Genomic DNA, 22,281 nt, shown 5'->3' on the forward strand with positions numbered 1-22,281 from the left:
CGTTACTTGTTTGGTTAACTTCTGATCTTAGTAAAGGGTCCACTGTGGTGCTCTGCCAGTTTACTTTCGTCGGGTGAGCTGGTCGCCGGGCCAAACCAATAGCCCCGACTCCGGGCAATATTGTCTTCTTTCGCCTTCAGGGCAGTCTCAGGGAACTACACACCATTCGACAAATTACTGTCCTAAACTTAGAATGTGAGTTTTATTTTTGGCTCCACAGTGCTCGTTACCAACTCCGATGTCAATGCTGAAAATTCAAACAATAGGGCTTCGGTTTTGGAGCCCAAGGGCGCAGTTCAATTAGTTACGCGATGAGGTTAACACGATTTCCTACCATACAGCGATGGCAACAAATTTTCTTACTTATTTTTATATAAAACGGCTTTGTGAGAGTGATGCATGAGGTTCTGCCTCAAATTTACGATAAATCAAGCACTAAATTATATCCCAAATTGCAATATGATTTTGAGAACGATTTGTGAAAAATGGAATTCCATTAAATGAACAAATTTACAGTGGTACTAATTAAAGGTGACGCAAATTCGAAAAATATGACATTCGCGATTATTTAAAAAAAATGCCAACAACCTAAAGAAAAAAAATATTAAAAATCAATTATGAAATGACTGGACGATAGCAAGAAAAATCACCTACCAATGCAGTCCTGGTTGTCAATGTAGGATACACTGCTGACGTTTAAACCCTCTCTTTGGTAGACAATCTGCTCTTCCCTGAGAATTCGCTCGTTGAAAAATTGTTGCAATTTTTCATTACAATAATTGATACAGAACTGTTCGAAGGAGTTCACGTCAAAATGTTCTAACATAAAAAACTTATTAGTGAGACCGTCCCTTTTGAAGGCGAATTAACGGGAACAAGGAGTGGGTTATGTGGGGTTAAGCGCATTACTTAATACGATACAGTAAGCATACCAAAACCAGCAATATCCAGGAGGCCGATGTAGGTTGACTTCTTCGACTGGGGAATGGCTCTATTAATCGAGGTGACGAGAAGATCAAACAGTCGGTCGTATATGACTTTGGCAAGACCATCTCGGGCATTCGAGGTCTCCTCGAGCCGAAGTGCAATTGTAAGATCTAGCGTTCCAGTAATCCTAGTTGTCAAGGCTTTAGCCATTGTCGCAGCATCGATGCCCAACAACTTTGACGCCATGTTCAAGGAGGGCTGCGACTGCGATGTGATTGTACACCCTCCTAAAATCCACAGCGGAAGGTGGATATGAGTGTGAACCAGCAATTTGGTGTTATTCATGTGCTGAAAATGTGGTAAACTTAGCTATTTTTAAATCTTTATTCACTATGACAGATAGAAAAATTGGCTTCCAGACAAATTATCCAATTGTGTAATTTGAGCGCTTGTCAACACATCATTAAAGGATTTATACTTCTAACAACCTAACCACATGATTTGAGAGGATTTAATGAAGACGATCGCCATTTCCGAGGTGAATTAATCAGTGTGGAGGAGGAGCAGGAGGAGGAGGAGGTCCAACGTAGGTTCCATTCATCAGAGAGAGAAATCAATATCGGTGAATGACCTACACACTGAGGAGCTGCGCAAATCTCAGGTCACACCTAGAGGAAGTGCGCAGTGTATTTTCATGTATGAAAATAAAACGAATCATCTTGGTCTATCCAGTGTGAATTACAAGTCAGACAGCTAAATTTTTACTTTTACATTCACAGGTCACATTGACGTCTCCACTTTGGGTTCGTAAAATAGGTTGATTTGCTTCTCTTTTTTCCAGGGCTGCTTAATCGTTATGCAAAGAGGGAATCAACAAAAAATGAAGATAGAGACAACAGCCCTATTTACACGTATCTTTTTAACTACACCCTCTTTGACGTCACTAGGAGCACACAAAATCCCATGAGGACTCACAAACTTATTGATAAGCTCAAGGCCTGGTAGAAAGTGCTCATGGCGAACTTTGAAGATAAGAAATTACCTGTCACCCTTGAAAGTCAACCTCAGTGAAAGCGCGTAGAGAAACTGAGTGGGGTAGAAGTAACCGAACACAAGGACTGGGGTCCCAGTCCAACGCGTTTAAGCGGGAAGGGACTTTTGAACGAGAATTATGCAAATTATTACTGGTGCTGTTAGAAGCACATGACATCGAATAGAGTAGCCACCCTACGTGAGTGCTCAATCGCGTTGCCAAATGTGAAGTAATGTGAATTTTGGGGGATGCTAAATGTGGAGAAGGAGTGAGACATAAAATGTGAGTAATAACTTGGAGGTGGCATTGGCGTTTAAAAAATTAGTAAGCAATAGAGAGTAGTAAATTTGTCATTAACCAACCACTTTCTTGATGTATGGGATCTAAAACACACACACGCACACACTCAATCATTGACATCACTACATGATTTTGTAAAGGATAACACACTGCAACGTGTGCCAGGACTCAAACCGAGTGAAAGGCTCGATATGAGTGAATTTGAGTAAGAAAGAAGATTTGAGAGTCGGAGAGGTTTTAAGGCAGATTAACTGTCGGAAGTCAATGTCTCCTCAGAATTATGGGGGCACAGAATCTCTGCTTCGAATGCACAGTTCGAAGCCATCACAGTCATAACACTGAAGTGAGTGAGCGACTTGCGAATGGAATCACTGGTGAACCAAAAGCAGCAGTAGTGCAAGTGGACATCACCAATCCCAAAGTAAACGGAAAGCAAGAATAAAGTTTGACAATGGGCAAAGTTGCCGAGCCACCTGATTATTTTAATAGATTCTGGGTATTAATTAAGATGATAGAGAGAGGAGGTACTACTCGCCCATGATTTGCGCATATTTGTGGTGCTAATCGTTGATCAGAATGGAATACGCTAGGTTGCCTTTGACAATCTCAACCACGAATGATGCGTATGAACTCGGTACTATGTTGAGTACACAATGGCAACGGTAAATGTGGGAAGCGTATTCTTGTGCTCCTACCAACCGATTACGAAAGGTAGTAAGTTCTGCCTTAAGGGGGCGTGTTTCCACCTAAATTAAGACTCTCAGCGAAGCCTTGGATAAGATACAATGCGAAACGCTTCAGGACACAAGAAGCGATGTTTTCTCCACTATTTAAAAGGCATTGTAAATATTTTCAAATCTCAAATACATTTGAAAGAAAACAGATCGTTACTCGGTAGGAGGTACACAACTATTGCATTGAATATGTAATATGGACACTATCAAACAAATTCACTTTGTTCCCTTTGTGAGTTTCAGTGCGATGTAGGCTGAAACAGGGGAAAATGAAAATATTCCCTTCAAGTCAAAAGCAGTCCATTTTCCTGTCCTTTGAAATTAGAGCAGTGAAGGACCACATTTGTTTGCATACACCAGTGAAATCCAGATCTTGGGAAGAATTGACTGAAAGTAATTATGAGTATGGAAAGCACATTTCAGAATGCACTCACCATGAGTACTCAGGGATTCCTGAAAGACCACATTTCCCAGATGCAAGATTCCCGCGAGGATAGAGAAAATCGACTCCTGAGTGGTTTCATTCAGGCCCATTTCTGTCATGACCTTGATCGAAGTCTTAAAATCCTCAAGATCATCCATTTTGATGTCATGCAGAGGTCCTTGGTCCTTATGCTGGGGGACACAACATCGTTAAGTTTAGCCACATGGTGAAGATAACGTAACAGGATTCACTAAAGTTTGTCCGCTAATCCTCGAGGAGCAAATTTGAAGCCTACTCTTACCATCGGGGATGTAACAATCCTGAAGAAGATGCAACCTCAGCATGAGTTTGTTCGTGTGACCATGACAGGAGTCTCAGTGAGGTTGTTTGGTCAGTATGTATGTGCGGGTACACATGATTAGCACAGGGATTGCTACTGCCAACATGAAATGACGACTGCAAGGAATAGGCTTATACGTAGGCAATCGAGCAAGCTTACTTATCTCATAGGCACGTCAAACATCAGGCTTCGTGACTCACACCGAGCGATTCCACATGAGTACTCACGAAAAAGTGACTTACGTCATGACTCAAACGATCTTCCGAGAGCGCGTTTCTGTTCTGCGGTTGAAGGAAATAGCGTGTACAGCCCCGTGAGAGGTACTGCAGACAGAAAAAGGAGTGGCTAAACACAATAGGAATGAAATGGACCACGAGTGAGGGAGAGTAAAGACAGACTGTATGGGAAAGAAGTAGGGAGTTTGTTCAGATTGTTAAGCACAAATGGTTCAAAATTGCTACAGAGTGGGTAGACCTATGCAAAAATCCGATTGGTTACTTGTAGTGATAATGTAATACATAGGATGTTTTTGGTTTTGGTAAAGGGATTACTTAGGTACTTTGTCATTGTACCTCTGCCGATTGGGCTGCCCTCCAGGTCATGCCAGTAACCCCAAGTCCTTCTGTACGTAGACAAAACGTTACCTGACTGATTAATATGTCAAAATGTTAGACTCTATTAGACGGCAGATGTCAGTCACGTGTCTTAAGAGCACCTAAGTACTATTGGGAGAGCCTATTCTAGCATTTAATGCACATGGAATTGTTATAATAATGGTTATAATCAAGTCAAAACCTGTCTGAATGTGCCGCATGTTAACGCCTACAGTCTTGCATGGAAAGTTATGGATAGCGCATATGCACTTCGTGATGCAACTCAGACAGTTCAAATCGCACAGAGCGCGAGTCTACTGTTAAGAATTAATATCTCATGAATAAGGTCAGGTTGACTTCCCTATCCGAAGTGGGGAGATAAGAGAGGTTTCTAAAATGGGTTTGATAATACTGGAAGTCACCAGTTGGAAGAAACAGAGCTCATTCGAGATAGCAAAAAGCTGCAATGGGTAAAAATATCTACGCACCAGAAAGTCATCCGGGGTGGTAAGTCCAAGTTTTTGTCTTAGACCGTTTGGAGCTCCAGCAAAAAGCTGATAAAAGAAATGGAAATTCCTCTCCTCTGGTGACTGGCGAACTAGGCGACCCTTTTCGAGAATGTAGTGCTCCAGAGACCCACCGGAGACCGCATTGTTTTTGTCAAAGGCCAGTTCAATGAATTTGCCAAATCGGGAGGAATTGTTATTCCTCATTGTTTTGGCATTTCCAAAGGCTTCTAATAAAGGGTTCGCTGAAAATATAAACGACTCAATTTTATTGACATTTACATGCTTATTGCATTCCACATCGCTATTCTTTTTATGCCTTCCTCATCATTTAATTGAGGAAAGAATATAACTTGGTTAGAACTACTAAATTTTTTCTCAGGGAAGTAATATTTGCGGCACAAGAATTCCCACGCTTCCTGAATTGACCCAGAAGGGCGGCTATTCGACAACACAACTACTTCATTTTAATGTCAGTTATTAATTTCACAAAGTTTTTCAACAGGCTGGGCCGTTCATTGAAGAACAAGTCAGGTTTGATAAGTCAGTAGGAGAGAGAAGAATCAGGCTTACAGTTAATAATTCTTTGTTCGATGACACCAGCATCAGCACCATAGCCTTCAGTCAAATACCGAAGAACGTGTTTTGTAGTCTCTGTTTTACCCGCACCCGATTCACCACTCACGATGATCGCTTGAGACTCTTTCTGAATTTTCATGTCACGAAAAGCTTTGTCAGCTAAAAGGCATAAAATGTGGACAATTTCGTAGCAAGAGAATTAAATTTCTGCTTAACTAACACGCATAATATAGTACTTCAGAGACAACAGAAAACCAACTTATTGTAAGAAATAGGTATGACGGTTTGCGACAATGCCTCATGGAAAACAGAAACATATTAATGAAGGCCAAAATTTGGTGAATCAATCATCCTGCACTTGATGAACACGTGTGCACCAGTGCATCGGCAAGACTCGATGATTGATAGGAACGGAAACCACGTTTCTTGCATACAAAATAAATGACATCGGCATACATAGACGAGTTATACACAAGAAATAAAGGCATGCAGCACAGGATGTGACCACTGCCTTCCGAAATCCAAACTGTAAAAGGTGGAAAAAGCCAAAAATCAATTTTCCAAAATAGTGCATTGAGACAAAAATGCGAAAAGGTGGATTCTACTAACCAATAGCAAAAGGGTGCGGTGGAAGCGTTCCCAAAGACATTCCCTTGTAAGTCTCAATCATCTGTCGTGAATAGAGTCCTTTGATTTCGTAATAAGGATTCACGGCAATAAGAATATTGGCGACATATGTCTGCGAAGGAGAAAAAAGGCCATTCAAGACACAAAAGATCATCTAAACAACGCTTACATTTCCATAGAATGAACATAAGAAACAAAGAGTGACACCCTGTGAACAAGCAGTGTGACATAAAAATAAATTGCGCTAGATTATCTTAAAAGAGAACAGTAATTCATGAGTCAAAACACCGTTGATTGCGTCAGAGAAACGCGTGCCAAATCGGTATGCGTAACATGAAGTGATCTTTGACATACATAACAATTTGAAGCTTTTCAGAAAAATTACCCAGTTGCAGAAAAATGGAATGAAAATATATACATTTGCAAAAGGAGAAAACCACTCACGTAAATTTTATCCTTTAAATAACGTTGCTTAACATTCTCCAATAGCGTAGCCTCGTTCAAATTAATTAATGCACCTTCAAAAATAAAATTCATTTAAAAACCCACAGTTGTCATCAGGTTGATGATTATGCGGTTCCACCAAAAGAACACCTTCAGTGGGTATCTCAAATGGCTAAAACAAACACAAAATAGTCAGCGAAATTGGAGAATCATTGCTTTATGTAGAACTGAGTTGCGACGTCAGATTTTGCTAAAATTAACGCAACCTGTACTTAGATTATTCCATTGTTACACGTATTCAACCAGAACTATTTAAAAACGGTAGCAATAACGTGCATCATAAAACACGTATTTGTGAAGAAAATTAGCAGAAGACGGACTCACATGACCTTTACCAGAGATAGGCCGACAAGTTGCTACGCCATTGTTGACTTTTATCACCCGGCCCAGTATGTAGCCATCTGTTTCATCTGGCAACCAACAACTCTTACCATCCATTAAGATGAGCAATCAAATTTGGTCCATTAATCACGCTGATGCTTATGCAGCACATAGAAAGTCATCAAGGTTACACGCAAATGGACAGGATTAAAGGGAATCCTAGATTAAAAACACCTATAAAGTCTAGGAAAGTAATAAATCAATAAAAAATTACTTAAATTGAACTGACAATGCTACGTAACGCATGAAATCATAATTAGGAACTATCACAAAGAATAAGAAATTAGAGCATCATATGAGACTGAGATACGCTGTTCTAAGTGCATATTTGTGGTTAAGGCAGGGACCTTTAAAATGAGTGATTTTTGTTGCACTTAACCTGTAGGAGCAACAGAAAAATAAAAAAGTACAAGAATCGTTGGTAGATTAGAAGTTCGTACATGGAGCCAATATTTTTAAAAGTTTTTTAGTTTCACAATTACCAGTTTCCGAATCACATAATGCGTTAGTGCCTTTGTTGCTGTTTTTGATACTTTTAAGTCAATTCTAACACTTTTGCAGGTCACTAGTATGGGTCCTATATTTCATTTACACGTAAACAGAGTTTTTGGAACCGCATCTGTCACTAAACCATTGCAGACATGTACACTAGGTGTCAAAATCCTTTTAATGCATGGGTAAAAGCTCTTTTATTATGTATTGCATACTTTGTAGTTGGTATGGCAGAGTTTTAATATACTGTAAGCTACCTGATCTCCCCTTAGAGCTTACAAACGATTACAGTGTTTCAATTGCATAGCCCATGTTTCGCCTTAGGCACTTTTGTCCGTCCACTTTTTTTTTCACCGCTCTTTCAAATTGCTCCTCAAGGGCGGTTTCTTTGGTATCCTGAGGCTTTTCGTCATTGCTCATGGACTCGTCGTGTGACGTGATAGAGATTCCTATTGAAGCTGCTCAAGAATATGTAACAACTGCAATTGGATTTGCGCCCCTTAATTTATCAGATCTGAGTACGTGGCAATTTCCTTAACTTTTAGTATATAACATATTCACGGACAATTTGTGCGAACTTGTTGAGAAAGTTGTTGGCGAGCTTTACGCTAAAGTGAGTTTTATTGCCTTTGATTCAATAAAAATTAGTATGAAAAGTATCTTACACAGGACAAAGTTGATGCTCTCAAAAAGATGATCAAAATCAAGCTGCAAGGTCAACAAAACGTTCTCTTTGACCAGTTTGATGTCCGGTTTTCTGTCTCAATACTTATTGGTTCTGTAGAATTTTATTATTTGCGACATTTTTAATATTGGTGACGATGTAGTCTTACCGGACGATATTCCTCAAACTACGTACTCTAGGAAGAAGCACGAATGGATTAAGAAAAGTATTGGTAAATACGAACAAAATTTGATGTTGGTGAGTTCCATCGTTCTTCCTGTCCTTTTTTCGTGTTCCCTTTATTTAATGCTATGTATTCTAAATGCTCATGCGTGATTCTGACCATAGGATTCTTGATATTACTGGGACACTCCAGCTAAAAGCAGTTCTGACTATGGATAAGTGGTATAGTCCTGTTTTTGATGTGTCTCCTTTTCACCTCGTCATCGGTTTTCTTTTTCAGCTGAACTTAGTTCAAAAAAGGATCGATCAAGAGCTTGCGAACGTTAAGGTACTGCACGACGACCTGGGAAAGGCCTCGATTATGATAGGAGATGCAATAAAATCTGACTTTGGAGGGGCTTCTGGTGAGTATAGGGTATTGATAATATAGTAGTTTCAAAAAATGTTTTACCTTTCACGGAACTCGTCGAATTGTTTACTACAAATTTTCATTATCTCTGCGCCTTATTTTAGAAATGCTTTATTTTTAGTAGAGGAATTTCGTCTCTCCGTTGATGCTCTCATCCATGGGAGAGAAAATGTCCTTAATTTCTTGAAAGGTTCCGATACCCTTCCATGAGCAATGGTTTGCACGCTTCTATACATGTTAATATATGTAGTGAGTATTGAACTATGATTCTTCATTAAACCACATTTAAATAATATTAATAGATTTGTGGTAAATGCATTTAGGAGGGCAGATGTTTACGTGAAAAAAAGACGAGAAATGAGTGGCAAAACCGGGAATGGTATTAAATGGAATAATACGTTCTACTTCAGCAAATAGCCAATTCAGGATAAGTAGGGTTGAAGAAAAGGTTGGACGAACGAATAATGCGGAGAACCAGTCAAGATGTTTCCAGAGATTTTACTAGATGCGGATAGTCATGCATTGAGACGGACGTGAGTTGGCGGCCTGGTGGGCGGTGGAGATGCTGTCGTTGGTAGTGGCAGTAGGGGTTGTTGACAATGGAGGCGTGTGCTGACCACTGAACACTGTTTGAGAGTGGAGGAAATCAGATGTAGGATAATGGCCACCTCGGAGTCGTGTGCAGTACAAATGCGGTCTCATCTCCGGATTCGGCGAGGTGAGTGGAGAAGAATGCCAGTCAGGTATGAAGAGGAGGAAAGTGAAACGGTGGGAAAGGTAAGAACTTTTGGATTGGTGGCAACGAAAGTGGGATGTGCTGCGGTAGCATCTAGTTGGTCGCCTTTATCATTATTGTCTTCTTTACTTTCTGCTTAATTCTCGTCTTAGTCTGCCTATTCGTTGTCTTTGACTTGGGTGCACTGAAGTTGTGGGAATTCCTGCATTTTTGATGTTATTCCCATTTATTTTTTAATTTTACTTGTTTCGGTTCCTTACTTACTTTGCTGCCTTATATTCTCTTCGTCATTCGTACTTCCCCCCACTTTCTTTACTAGTATCAACAGGTCTGTATCAGTTACACATATATGATCATGCTTAAGCTGTTCCATTCACATGGGGTCGACTTTGAATGTTGCATATACATACAAAAGAATTGGCGATGGTATTTAAGCTGGGATATAAAGGCACACGGATAAGCAGTGCTAAGCCCCGCCGATGAAAGTGATGATAAAGAAGTAATCGGATCAAGTCGTCGCTTCCCACTCATACGTTGTAATGGATGTCGTAAGATGCAGTAATGCCCCGAGACTTCCTTAAAGACGGTGGAAGACAGAATATGTATTGCTGACATACAGTAGGGTCGGGAACTACTGACATGGCTCGGGGGCGAGACGGCTCGGCGGATGTACACTGGAGGGATCCCCAAGTGGCCTGTTACTAAAATCGAGAGTTGAATAAACAATTAACATTTTTCTATCAGATCAGGCGCGATTGTTATCACTATTGTGGAATTTAGTTAACGAATTGAACAGTTTTTTGCTGTGGCAATTTTCCATTCACTTTGAACGTTACGCTCAATTAGGTTTTATAATGCTTGGAATATTGGATTTGCAGGTATAAATGTCAGGTACTTTCTGAATGGCCAAACGCAAATGCTTATTGAGTGGGTTTACTGTCAGGTACATTTAGCCTTAAAGTTGGCCCCTTACAGCCGGTTCATATATGTGTAATGCGTCGAGACGTCTAGATGGGCTGGAGCCCTGCTGCGATGGCCCGGAGCCAATAGCGCTAAATGAAGTACGATTGACGGAGCTCTGAGGGCTCCGTTACCAACACAAAAGGCTAAGTAAACAGTTGAAGTACTTAATGTGTTCTCCCTTCTACTCCTGATATTCGATTAGGCAACCGTCAATTTTTCCGCACATCAAAATTCATAAATTCATTATCAAAAATGCAATAAACCCGAATTTATAGTTGTGATTCTACATATAAACCTGGGGATTTTTCGTTTGTAGGTCCAACTCACCTAAATTCACGCTTAATGTTTACTTTTCGATTGTATACCAAATAAAATAGTCTTTTTCTGTCCTCAGGCAGCCTTAAGCCTTAAGGTCTGCTATTGCTCTGGCCTCACTAGAGTCAAAGAGGGCATTACATTGACGTCCTTCTAGTCTGTCCAGGGCCTGCTAGAATGAAGCAAACATGATAGGGAGAAGGGAAGCTCCCAAAATTTTGAGGCGTAACGCAGGAGTCTCGACATTAGGGTGTTGGGGTTGTTGTCTGTTGCGGTTGTTGTAGCGCAGGGACGTGAGCAACTTCTAACTCTTCTTCGTTGCCGTGGGGACTCTCGACTGCAATAGTTGGGTGAAAGTTGTGGCAGAACCGAACAGTTATCCATTCAATGATCTTGGCTGGAGGTGAATCACAAGAGGCTTGTTCCGCCAGTATTCGGAGGTTGTTTACGTACTTCTCGTCATCGTCCGCCTTTTCGCAGTTATTAATGACCCCTCTGGCAAACGTCCGTTTCTCCTGGTCGATGACGGGCTGGACTAGTGTAGTGCAGCCTTCTTCCAACTCAGTATTTCTCTAGCCATCCAACCTTATGTCCACTATCATCGGAATCCGTTTATCCTGTACCTTAGTGAAAAAGCCAAATCAAATGTTCAAACCAACCCGCGAGTATGAAATGTGGAACCGTGTACACGATTCTTTCGACTAAATCTAGTATAGGCTAGAACTTTAACTGATCGAGATCTCTTATTAACTGACATCTATGCGCTCGAGCCTGGATCATGTCAAGACGTCTTCGACGCAGCTCTCTATTACCTCAGTGTAGGAGTGAAGAGGATGGGGAATGCCGGTGACTTCAAGTTGTTTAAGTCACGCTTATGGATAATGCTGATTGAGCGTGACCTTATGGCGAGTAGTAGCTTATTTAAAGTACTTCAATGAATGATAAATTTCAAATTCAACTGATATTACAAATACTCGGAAGCAGTATAGGGTGATTTGAGGGATTATGGAGTTTTATGATGCTCAATAGTCTTGTGAAATATGCGAAAGACAGCCAGGAGGACAGAGCTTCTACAAAACCCAACAGGAATGATTCTTGGCGGTGCGGGCGTTTTTAGCTAGCCTCAAATGCGTATGGCTCATTAAGTGTGAAAGTAGGGCCAAGCACCACTCGGCTATCACTGTTTACCACTGCTGGGCAGCCAGCAGCAAGCCAAGTTCTGGAGGAAAGCTTCACCAATCACTCTGAGGCAAATCTTCTTTGTATGCTCTGTTTCAGTACTAAGTCCTCTTTCATCTTCAGGGAGGACCCGGGGCGCTACATTAGCGGCAGCGGAAAACGAACCCCAACTCAAAGGACAAATATCCTGATTTCTACTGTTGGATGATAAAATTTAGCGTAATGGAAGAAGTGCATATGCTGTGGATGGGAGAATCGGTGATGATCCTTAAAAATGGTAGGAAATGGTGTCTACCTTCTGCGACTACCTTAGTCCTGTGGTCTACAGGAATGCTATCAACATCTGGAGCGATACCTGCCGTGAACCGTCTGGAAAAAAGATTTGCTACAGAAGAGTCTATGGCACCTGTAATACTGGTGAATCTCTTTCATGAACACCGCAACCAGAACCCCCTTTTTAGAGCTTAAGGCACATTTTGTGGACTTTTTTCTTCATTTAGTCGAATTATCAAAATTTTTTACAGTAAAAGGCCATGTGAGAACTTCATCCTTCTTCAATGGAACAGTATTATTGTGTGGGAAAAAGCTATGCAGTAAATATTTTGACGACTGAAGCGAAACACTCCGCACCTCCTGCCAAATCGATTATCCACGAAGACTTTTGACTCAAATCAAACGCTACTAATTATTTTATAAGTAGCTTGCGTGATAAAGAGATGGTTTTCTATACTATCGAGAATTATTACCAATAAGCAATTTTTCCTCCCTTTTTTTCGCTCGACAAATTTTGCGCTTAAACTATTAGGTATCTTAGGAATTGTAATTATAATTTTATAATGCTCTTCATTTACTTGCATTTTGAAACTCACATTGCCCATATGCTACTGTGACCAGTGTAGCGGTTGTCGCTAAGCTTCTAGACCCAGAAACCTCCTCACGAATAGCTCAAAAGCTGTAGCACCATCAAATTTTGGTTTTCCGATAGGATTTCTATCTCGTAAATTATTTTAATAGTCGGAGAAGTAATTGGCTTTGGTAATGGGTAGTTTCATGGAAGTACCTACATTACTTGCCCTAGACCTCCTTAACCCGCTCCGGAGACTATGATTTATGTTTAGGTATTTTAAGTGTCTAACAGTTGCACGAAAATGTCTAAGCGAAGTTCGTCTTTGTGGATTAGAGCTTAATGCTCATCGACCTCAGCCATCTCCCTTTTTCAGTTGATTATTTGATAACGAGAGGTTGAAATGCGACTGCACCTACTTCAACTGCTAACCGTAGTAGTTATTCCTCATCATTTTATAATTTGTGTCATACTTCCTGGCAAATTTTGCTATTATGTGCCCGTGTAACTCGGTTCGCTTCAGTCGGTATTGTTTGCAGGAAAAAAAGGGAGAGTGAGCAAGTACTCAGAGATTAGGTAAAATATGGTATTCATTAAGTAATGGAAAGATGAATAATATGTTGATAGGCTGCATGCTCTGGTTTGATACAAGTGAACTGAAATGCATTACAAACTAGAGCCATCTGTCAATGGCCACAGCGGATCCGCGTTCCTTATAGGCTTCTTTAGTGATACAGATCTTTGGGTAGGTTTGTGTGGATGCAATTATCGTCCCACCTATCCACACGGCTTCAATGCCTTGTCTGTGTTTTATCACTCTTTTGTTGATCCGCGGAACAGTTCTTGTGGCGATTCCCACCTGCATTCGCGACGCGGTTCCGGGAAAAGCCGTATTCCCTCCCGCTAGTACAACTGTCTCCAGAACTGCGTAGGCGTCATTCTCCTCCAAACTCAAAGCTGAACGTATTGCCGCTTGATCGATCGGCATGACATCTGCCAGTCCTCCCAAACTCGGATTGAAAAGCATTTCGGGAGCTAGGGTCAATTCTTCACCTAAAGTAAGCTTCTTTCCGTCTGGCATGGTGACTACAGTTCGTGTATTGCCATTGGATTTAGGAAAACTTGAAGCCACGGAACAGTAGTTGACCTTGACATGGCGTAGACCAGCCTCGTTGTAGGCGGCAAGTTTATCTCCGCTTAGGTGTCGCAAATACCGATCGATGTTTCTGCCGCCAAGAGGAAGAACTCGTTCGCTTTCTCCTAAGGGGTAGAGATTTTTGACCGCGAGGATTCCTGTATTGGAGTAGCCAGAATCAACAACGAGACAGTTGGAATATCCAGAAGAGTAAGCGGCTAGAAGTGGCTGGATAACGTAAAAGACTGAATGGAAGTCAAAGTTCTCAAAAAGCACCTCCGTCAATCGCTTCCGATAGGTGTCCGACATCTTCTGCGGAACAGCAAGGAGAAGGTGAGCCGACTTGGAGTCCGCCCTTAGACCAGTCAAGCACTCTTGAATGTGTTTAGTGTAGTAGGAGACGGCTTTATGTGAGCCCTTGAATTCAAGCACGATGCCATTTTCGACCACCTCCGACTAAGAGAAACGACAAAAAAGTTTACTTGTTTCCAGCCTGTGGTATGGTGTAATTTACCTGGCACGTGAATACACCTTATTCTCGCATGAAAGCCTCCCCTTACCGCTTTGTCGGCACATCAGACCAATGAAATTAACATTCGTGCCAAAAGTGACAGCTCTGTCAGCCCTGTTTGGGGAGGTGTATTTACATTGCTTAAAGCACGTGAATGCATAAAATCAAATTACTTTGGGATTGGTGGCACCACTGAGATTGAAGGGGGCTTTTTTGAGTAGGATGGGTTAACTTTACCACACTTTACTATGTTTGTTAAACACTATACTTATCAACCGGAAATCATGGTCTTATGGTGGAAATGGGCTTAGGCAGAAGACTTACACCTTCCAAGTTCTGTAGAGACGGCACGAGAGTGACTCCTGGGTAAGGTTCATTTGCGAAACCGGCTCTCCACTCCTGAGTGCCAGTGTCGATTACAATTGGAATAAGAGAGTCACCCATTCAGTCGAAGTTGGAAAAGGCAGATTTTAGCTCAGAAGTTTGACTCTTTGCTACCAGATTAAGCCGGGATGCTAACGTGCTGCTTTTTGTAATTGCATTACACATCTACCAACCAGCCAATCAGGGCTTTGGTGCCTTGCACACATAGGCTCATTTGATTTGGTGCTCCGTGATTCGACAACCACGAAACCATGGTGACTTTAATTATTGTTATTGAATTTATCAATTCATGTGACTTCTGATTTGAATAAGTACATGAACACCAGGAGAATCACCAAGCATGGATTGGATCAGGAAGTAGTGACACAAAGCAACGCCGCATTAAAATCCACAAACTTTTTTATAACGGTAATTCAGACTAATCTGGCAGTTTTGGCTGCAACTTTCACGTATAAAGTTTCGTCCGATGACGACGATCGCTGGAAAGCCTCTCTCCAGATAAAGTTAGGGTGAGATCACTACCCTCTTCTTCAAGGTGAAGGTGCGCAAAGCATCACTTGACAGGGGATTGGCTAGTTGGTGAATGTGTAATTAAGCTATACAAGCTAAATTTCCATTTCTCCGTGAGGTTGGAAATATCTTCATTGGTATAGTTGTGCGTGTGTGCGAAGTTTCTGCAGACCGAGAATAGGCAGCCTGTTTAGTAAATAGCGCGCATAAACAACTGCTCGAATTGTGAGGAATAAAATGACTGCATAATCCTTCACTATGGCGATAAAATCGCGTACTGTTTAGCCCTACTATACAATTTTTTTCCTCCATTCTAACCTAATTAGTCACATGATGGGGGCGAGTGAGTGTCACAGGAGGGATAAGCTGCGTAAACTACCTAAGTCTTGCGACTTTAGTGAAAAACCAAGCCCCAAATACAAGACGATCAGTAAAAATGAAAATTCTTTGTTGTGCTTAGTCGAAAACTTAGTAACACAGTAATGTCCTTGTACATTGACACTTTAAAGAATTCAGATAATTTACGAGATCGAGAAGTTTCCATGAGAATCTTACTATTTTTTAGCCGCGATTTTTTTCGCAGATCTGCAAAGTGTGCGAACTCCACGAAAAACGCAGCAGAAGTATTTATGTTTCTTCTTTGGAGTAATTTATGATTTTTTGTACTCTTAGCTGTACCACAGAAATTATCGCAGTGCACTAACTTAACATTCACGTGAAAATGAAGTGCTTCGGGAGCATGATTAGGGTATATTAAGGGGTAGTTAGTGGCATTCTTAGGCATTTGCGACTCCTCACCTCCGAATGTTCGAGGTATTCATCGTAGACATTGCCGGGTGAAAAATAGCCTTTTTTAAATTTTTTGATCATGATAAGCCGATATAAGGAGCAGGTAAAAGAGTAAGTCTATCTTTATTTACGAGTGTCGGGAAGTTTTCGCGCTGTTTATTTTATACTAGCTGATATTGGGTGCATATTCTAAACTTACGTAAACGCAATCTTGCAAAATTTAAATAGAAATGAATTTAGGGGGAGTATTGAGTCAACAAACTGCTCCATGGATGACATGAAGTTGCGGAACGGCAATTGTAGCGCTTCAAGAGTTTGTTCAGCCTTGTATTGGATCTCGCAGGCACCTTAGGCCCTGCAGATTGCATTTCCGCTAAGCGGAATGGCCTTAAGGCCAAAACATTAGCTTCTCACCCCTGCCCTACATTCGTAATATTCCTTTTTTGTTGCACTATTGTAATTTTTAAGGGTTGCAGTACGTGCTCGTGATTCGGCTAGGCTGCCTTTTTGATTTGTTCTGAATTTTATAGCGAGGACTTCTTTAAGCCTGTTTAAGGGATTTCAGAAGGTTTTACTATTTGCTTGAGTAAAACTTTAGTTTTGGAAGCATTTGTGTGCAATGCTGCAAATCTGCATATGGTGCTAAAAAAATCAACAGCACCTAAAATTCAATGGAAGCAAATTTCCAGCATTAGGGTAGAGTATGAGGAAGATTTACATTGAACAAATATCTGGACGGGTCTGGCGTAGACTTTGCGTTCTTGAGCATCGACGGTCATGAAATGACTGTGGAGCTCTTCATCATGTTCTTTATCATGAAGCGCTTATTTGGCGGAGGTGGGCACTGAAATAAGATAGCATTTGCAAGCAGCTGAAATATGGCTTGCTATAGCATATAGCAAAAAACGAAAAATTTGTGCTGCTCTTTGCCTTAATATAACTTTTAGCCGAATAACCAATAACACCCATTACGTTGTTTATATCACCAAACTTATTGGTCCACGCTCGAAATCCCTTTCGAGTGACGTATAGCAGGGTGGCTTCGAGGTAGTTAGTCTTGTAGCGGGATTTATGCGCTTTTTCATGTAACTGATTAGACGTCATTATGCTTTTTGTCATCTATCTCATTCTATTATGTACGCTTCAATTTTTGCATATCTTTTTAAGCATATAAGTTAATGATGCCTGCGAATATTCTGTCACGGATTTCCTGGGTACGAACAGATCTCCTTAGTCTTTTTACAGAAGAATTTTGGTGAAAAAATTGGGTTCTTTTTTACTTCAACAAATGGCATGCTTCTTATCTAATGTCCGGAACTGACTTCTTAATTCTAGGGCTCTTCTTCTGCTCCATTGGAATTGTGATACAGTTCCAATTAGTTAACCAAATCTTTTTATAGTAGTGAGTTAGAGTTTTTACTTTGGCTCGTCTCCAAGGAAGTAAAGCGTCACCGATGGCTAAGCATAGAAAAAGGCGGGATTCTCAGAACAGCAATGGCAATATAGATTACGGGAGCGTTCGGGTTTTACCGAAGGTGCAGTTTGCTTTCATGCCATATAGCAGAGTCCAGGGTCTGCACAATCTAGGGAACACATGCTATCTTAATTCTACGCTCCAGTGTCTCTCCCGTGTGTCCGGACTCAAGGCTTGGATTGATAAGCTCATGTACAACGGAACTGTAGGCTTTCTAAAGCGGTTTACCGATGGGGTGAGTTGACCAATTAATTTTAAACTTCTATTTACACAGAGAATGACGCTTTGCCTCCTCTTCAAGGGAGATACCATATCTTTGAAATTGTGCCTTTTACCCCGCAACTCGCCGTTGTCTACTGCTTACAGTACCTTCGTCGGAGAATTGATTGGATCACAAAACACGCGGCCTTCTATTAGTCCTAGGGCACGTAGTTTTTTCCTAATAAATGTTTATTTCCATATATAAAGATTGTTGGATATTTGAACTCTCCTGATCGTAGAGATTGACTGGCACACTTTACATAACCAAGGCAGGTAGATTTAATTAGGATGCCGTATCCACCAACTCTAGCAGTGACTCTACTTTCTGGTGTTTCAGACCTACTGCCTTGGAAATAGCTAGATACATGGTTAGTGGTTGTTTTGATCATGTTTTACCTGCATCAAAGCATGGCTAATTTGTGTAGGATTGGTGTCTTTCTAATCCACTGGATTTGTGAATAAAGGGACTCAAGTTGCTTCAAAAAGACCAAGCATTTTAACATTCAACGTTTCTTCCAGCCCATTCTTTCGGAGCTTGTCAAAACGTACCCACGCTTCGGCAATTTTGGTCAGCACGACAGTCACGAGGCGCTCCGATATCTGTTGGACGGCCTGCGACTAGAAGAGTTGAAGCTTTGGCAACGCGCCATTCTGGATGAACTAGAGTGCACCTCCAAAGTATTCGAATCAGCTTCATAAGATTGTTTTGGTTCTGTCTCAGAACTGGCGCTTATTTGCTCCTTTTTCAGTCTACGGAGGAGACAAAAAATGAGGTGCGTATTTGGGGGAAATCCACCAATCTCTGCACCACAGTGGATAGAATGTTCGGTGGTGTTTTGCTTACCTCCTTGACTTGCAGTCAGTGCAATCACATCTCTTTGCACTTTGAAGTCTTCTTGGACCTTTCACTGCCCATCCTCATTGATGAGGGTGATGCAAACCAGTATCGCCATCATAACGGTTAGTCGGTGGGGTTTTGAGTGATTTGTGACCGAATAACCACCTAGCTGGGCTTACTGTTATTGTGTTTATTAAAAACCGAGTTTCGCGTTTTGTTCTTACACTCTAATCAAAATTTGAAGTAAAACGCGGAAAGGTTACTGTTAGCTCAGCAGTACTTTTCGGACATTCGTCCAGAAGAACCATAAAATGCATTATCCTTCCCTTGTTCTGCGATTCCAAAGTCTTTGACCCCCTTTTTAAGGAATGTGATGACTGATAGTGATCTTTTCAAGTCTTTTAAATCCTATTTTTGCAGTACTAATTTTCGTTGTGTCTATTTCCCGCAGATTTGAAATCCAAGACCAAACGTGAACTCAAAAAAGAGGTACGCTTTTTGAAAATCAGTCTGTTAATACCGTCACTACTGAATTGAAATGTGACAAATATCTCATGGAAAGGTTGACTTCATCATTGCGTCTGTTGCTAATTTGTCCCCTACGAATGTGCATGTGGCTTATTTCCCGAATGGAATGCATTTCTTGAATAAACGGTTCTCCTTGGTCACGATCCTGAGTTAAGAGGGATTGTCATTACCATAATGTTTCTGTCGCCTTTTTTAGCGCAAAGCGAAAGGCAAAAACAAGAGAAAGGACAGGAACCGTAAATGCTTCGAGCAGATGACTGAGGACAATGACGGCATTGACTACGATCAAGTAGGTTTTAGCGTGATTCACTCTTCTTCTTGCCAAAATCTACCGAATACAATGGGGTGGGTTGCTATCTTAATATTGGCGGGCAAAATTTATTTATTTATTTATTTTTTTTAAATTAACGATGATTTCCTCTTCAGAAAGGCCCCAATAAGCAGAAACAGCGTAGCAGTAGGAAAGGCAAGTATAGCAAATGGTCTTTGGATGAAGAATGCGACATGGCTGATGAAGAGGAGAAACCGGAGGAGGCCTTGAATGGCGAAGAGGAGGCCGAAATGGAAGAGAAGCAATTGGACATGAAGGACGATGCATCGTTGACTCCACAACATACCCTTGAGAATGGCAAATGTGACCATGAACTTTCTGACGTACTTCAAAATGGCAGCAGTGGTGGTCTCCCATTATCGTCTTCAGAAAGGGATAGTCTGGAAGTTGACATAAAAGTTACTTCCATTGAATCTACCGTTAGCGTGGTGGAGGCTTCAGCAGCGAATAAAGTGAATAGTAAGAAAGATTTTCAAGGAGGTGAATACGATGACGGCAGTGAATCATCTAGCCTCTCTCTGAATGGTATTAATTGAGATTTCCACGATTTGCATTCTGGATCTTGAGTATTCTTAAACCGGAACTTATTTTTGCAAAATCTCTAGGTAAAGATGACATAGGCAAGGGCAGGGATTCGCGCACCGGCTCCGTGTCAGCTGGTAGGTCCTGAGGACTCAACTAAAACTTAATTTGTAGTCTTCCTTTTGACTCATCTTGATTTACATTCATTAGTATACTTTTCAGCGCTTTTATTTGGTAGTTCTAATTTTGCTGAATTTTCCCCTTCCTAATATTTAAAGTTCTTTGGATGTTTGTAAACGGGTCACGTCTATGCATTCAATGCACAAAATGTACTGGCAAATTGTGAAACAAGCTTTCAGTCGTTCACTCCATATTTTTCTGCTCCCAAGCGCCAATTAGGGTGTTTGTAATCCTTTCAGGAGAAAGTGCCGATTTGGAAGACAACGTTGACGATGTCAACAGTCGTCTTTCGGATGGATCAGTGCTCACGCTGCCAGTTTTACCGGATCCAGAGACGTCATTGTGTAAGGACCTCGGTACAAAGCTGCGGCTCTCCTCGGCTGGCGACGAGACGACGATCGCACAGTCTGACGAGGAGGAAGAGGCAAAAACTATCTCTGTTTGTCCGATTTTGTCCACACCACTCCCTGGCCCTACCGGCCTTGAGTGCTGTCTGGCCAAGTTCATTGAGGCCACGGAGTTGATTGGCGACAATCAGATGCTCTGTGAACGATGCTCGAAACGAGATGGTGGTGACTCTGTCAGCAGTGAAAGTAGTAACACGGATGGTGTTCGTTGTGACTCCGTGAAACGCGATCTCATCATCAAGCCGCCACCTGTGCTCACATTGCACCTCAAACGCTACTTTCAGGTGCCCAGTCCAAATTTGCCATTACGCCTCTAGGTCAATGATCGCCCTCATTTCACTTGCTTCAGGATAGAGGCCTTGAGACCATTTCATATCTAGAATGAGGGATAAGCTTTAGTGCCGTTATGGAATGCCATCAAATAATTTAATTTTTTGGCAAAATTTAACTTGAGGCTGCTTAAGATACAAAGCTCTTTTTTTCACTCTCCCCCCAGTTTGATTTGCATTATTTTTGGTAAAAAAATATGAAAATTAATTTGCGTAAATGGGTTTGGGAGTTGTCGCTTATCAAATTGCATGCGTTCTTCCGTTTTTTTAGTGTGGCAATCGACTACAGAAGTGCTCAAAACGAATAACCTTCCCCATTAACCTTGACCTGCGGCCCTATTGTTCTCGCTTGGCTCGGGTACGTGAATTTGTGTGGATTCATTCGATTACCAGAAACTCGTTATTTAAAAATTAGCTAGAGTGCAAGTTTGCCATGGCAAAAACTGTGCTTCTGGGCGATTTTCGACAAACCGCTGGTGATTTTTGCTTTTGGAAACGATGCTCTGGTTAGAGAACAGTTTATTCACTCAACTTGCCCTAACTAACATTTGTAGCCGGTTGTGGTGAACTATAACATTCTTCTACTATAATGGTGATGCAGCAGAGATCTCACTAATGCCATGAGAATAATCTTTATAACTACAATTTTTCGGGTGAGTTCTTGGCGCTTAAAAAGCCAGAGGCGTCTTATTTTGAATGTAAATGCGCACGAATTATAACTTTTTTTTTCATCTGACTTCAACTGCCAATCTTCTGTTTCACTTCTGACTTCGACTCTTCGACTTTTATGGCGGTGATTATACCCATAATACATTATTCCTACATGAAAGGCACCGTATTGTTCACCTATAAGGCTACCAGGGCTTTCTCCACTTCCTGAATCTGTAGTGTCTTGGTTTCAGAATTAGAGTAGAAAACAGTTTTCCCGTTTCTTTTGGCAGTTATCCTCGGGCGAGGGTCAGTACCGTCTCTTTGGCGTGGTGGAACACTCAGGCCAACTTCGCAGCGGTCACTATGTCTGCTACGTTGCGGACGAAAGTGAAATTCCCGACGACCGATTCATCCCGAGCCTTGAAAAACCCGATCCTTGGCCCCTTCACCTCCATCATCTTGTATGCCAACTGCGTCGCGGTGATCAACACGTCATTCACGGCGACCTCGATGGCACTAGCACTGATGAGGAGTCGAAAAACACTGATGCACGCACTTGGTTCCACTTTAGTGATACTCATGTGAGCCGAGTCCCCGTTTCTACGGTTCTCAGTGCTCAACCCTACCTCCTTTTCTATCAACGGATCCGATAGAGGTCTCCTTCCTTATACCAGTCATTCAGAAAATTTCATATTTTA

General features: G+C 41.4%; 4 protein-coding genes across 4 annotated transcripts in view; 2 read left to right on the forward strand and 2 right to left on the reverse strand. All coding sequences in view use genetic code 11, as the record gives it.

Annotated features, from left to right (window-relative positions):
* The window catches only part of EGR_06857 (Myosin-VI), a gene marked incomplete at both ends in the record, with an annotated part of 14,858 nt that extends 7,853 nt beyond the window's left edge, over positions 1-7,005 (reverse strand). The window contains 8 exons of the mRNA XM_024496106.1: positions 655-819; positions 933-1,214; positions 3,429-3,609; positions 4,001-4,103; positions 4,709-5,102; positions 5,431-5,595; positions 6,046-6,175; positions 6,892-7,005. Coding sequence (XP_024349526.1) covers positions 655-819; positions 933-1,214; positions 3,429-3,609; positions 4,001-4,103; positions 4,709-5,102; positions 5,431-5,595; positions 6,046-6,175; positions 6,892-7,005 — 1,534 coding nt within the window. The remainder of the gene's footprint in view (positions 1-654; positions 820-932; positions 1,215-3,428; positions 3,610-4,000; positions 4,104-4,708; positions 5,103-5,430; positions 5,596-6,045; positions 6,176-6,891) is intronic.
* An 853-nt stretch (positions 7,006-7,858) lies between these two features.
* Positions 7,859-8,906, forward strand: EGR_06858 (hypothetical protein; the record flags this gene model as incomplete). The annotated part of the gene is made up of 6 exons (XM_024496107.1): positions 7,859-7,958; positions 7,986-8,053; positions 8,089-8,187; positions 8,225-8,362; positions 8,568-8,691; positions 8,821-8,906. 6 exons carry the CDS (start codon positions 7,859-7,861, stop codon positions 8,904-8,906), a joined length of 615 nt encoding a protein of 204 aa, XP_024349527.1.
* A 4,500-nt stretch (positions 8,907-13,406) lies between these two features.
* EGR_06859 (Actin) lies at positions 13,407-14,823 on the reverse strand (the record flags this gene model as incomplete). Its single annotated transcript, XM_024496108.1, has 2 exons — positions 13,407-14,324; positions 14,704-14,823. The coding sequence occupies 2 exons, from the start codon at positions 14,821-14,823 to the stop codon at positions 13,407-13,409; spliced, it is 1,038 nt and encodes a 345-aa protein (XP_024349528.1).
* A 2,693-nt stretch (positions 14,824-17,516) lies between these two features.
* Positions 17,517-22,236, forward strand: EGR_06860 (Ubiquitin hydrolase; the record flags this gene model as incomplete). Its single annotated transcript, XM_024496109.1, has 11 exons — positions 17,517-17,771; positions 17,811-17,984; positions 18,317-18,475; positions 18,547-18,757; positions 19,087-19,124; positions 19,360-19,452; positions 19,590-20,019; positions 20,100-20,153; positions 20,436-20,887; positions 21,204-21,290; positions 21,874-22,236. 11 exons carry the CDS (start codon positions 17,517-17,519, stop codon positions 22,234-22,236), a joined length of 2,316 nt encoding a protein of 771 aa, XP_024349529.1.
* Between the last annotated feature and the right edge of the window lie 45 nt (positions 22,237-22,281).

Source organism: Echinococcus granulosus (genome assembly GCF_000524195.1).
Source record: "Echinococcus granulosus chromosome Unknown EG_S00064, whole genome shotgun sequence".
Taxonomy (NCBI): Eukaryota; Metazoa; Platyhelminthes; class Cestoda; order Cyclophyllidea; family Taeniidae; genus Echinococcus; species Echinococcus granulosus.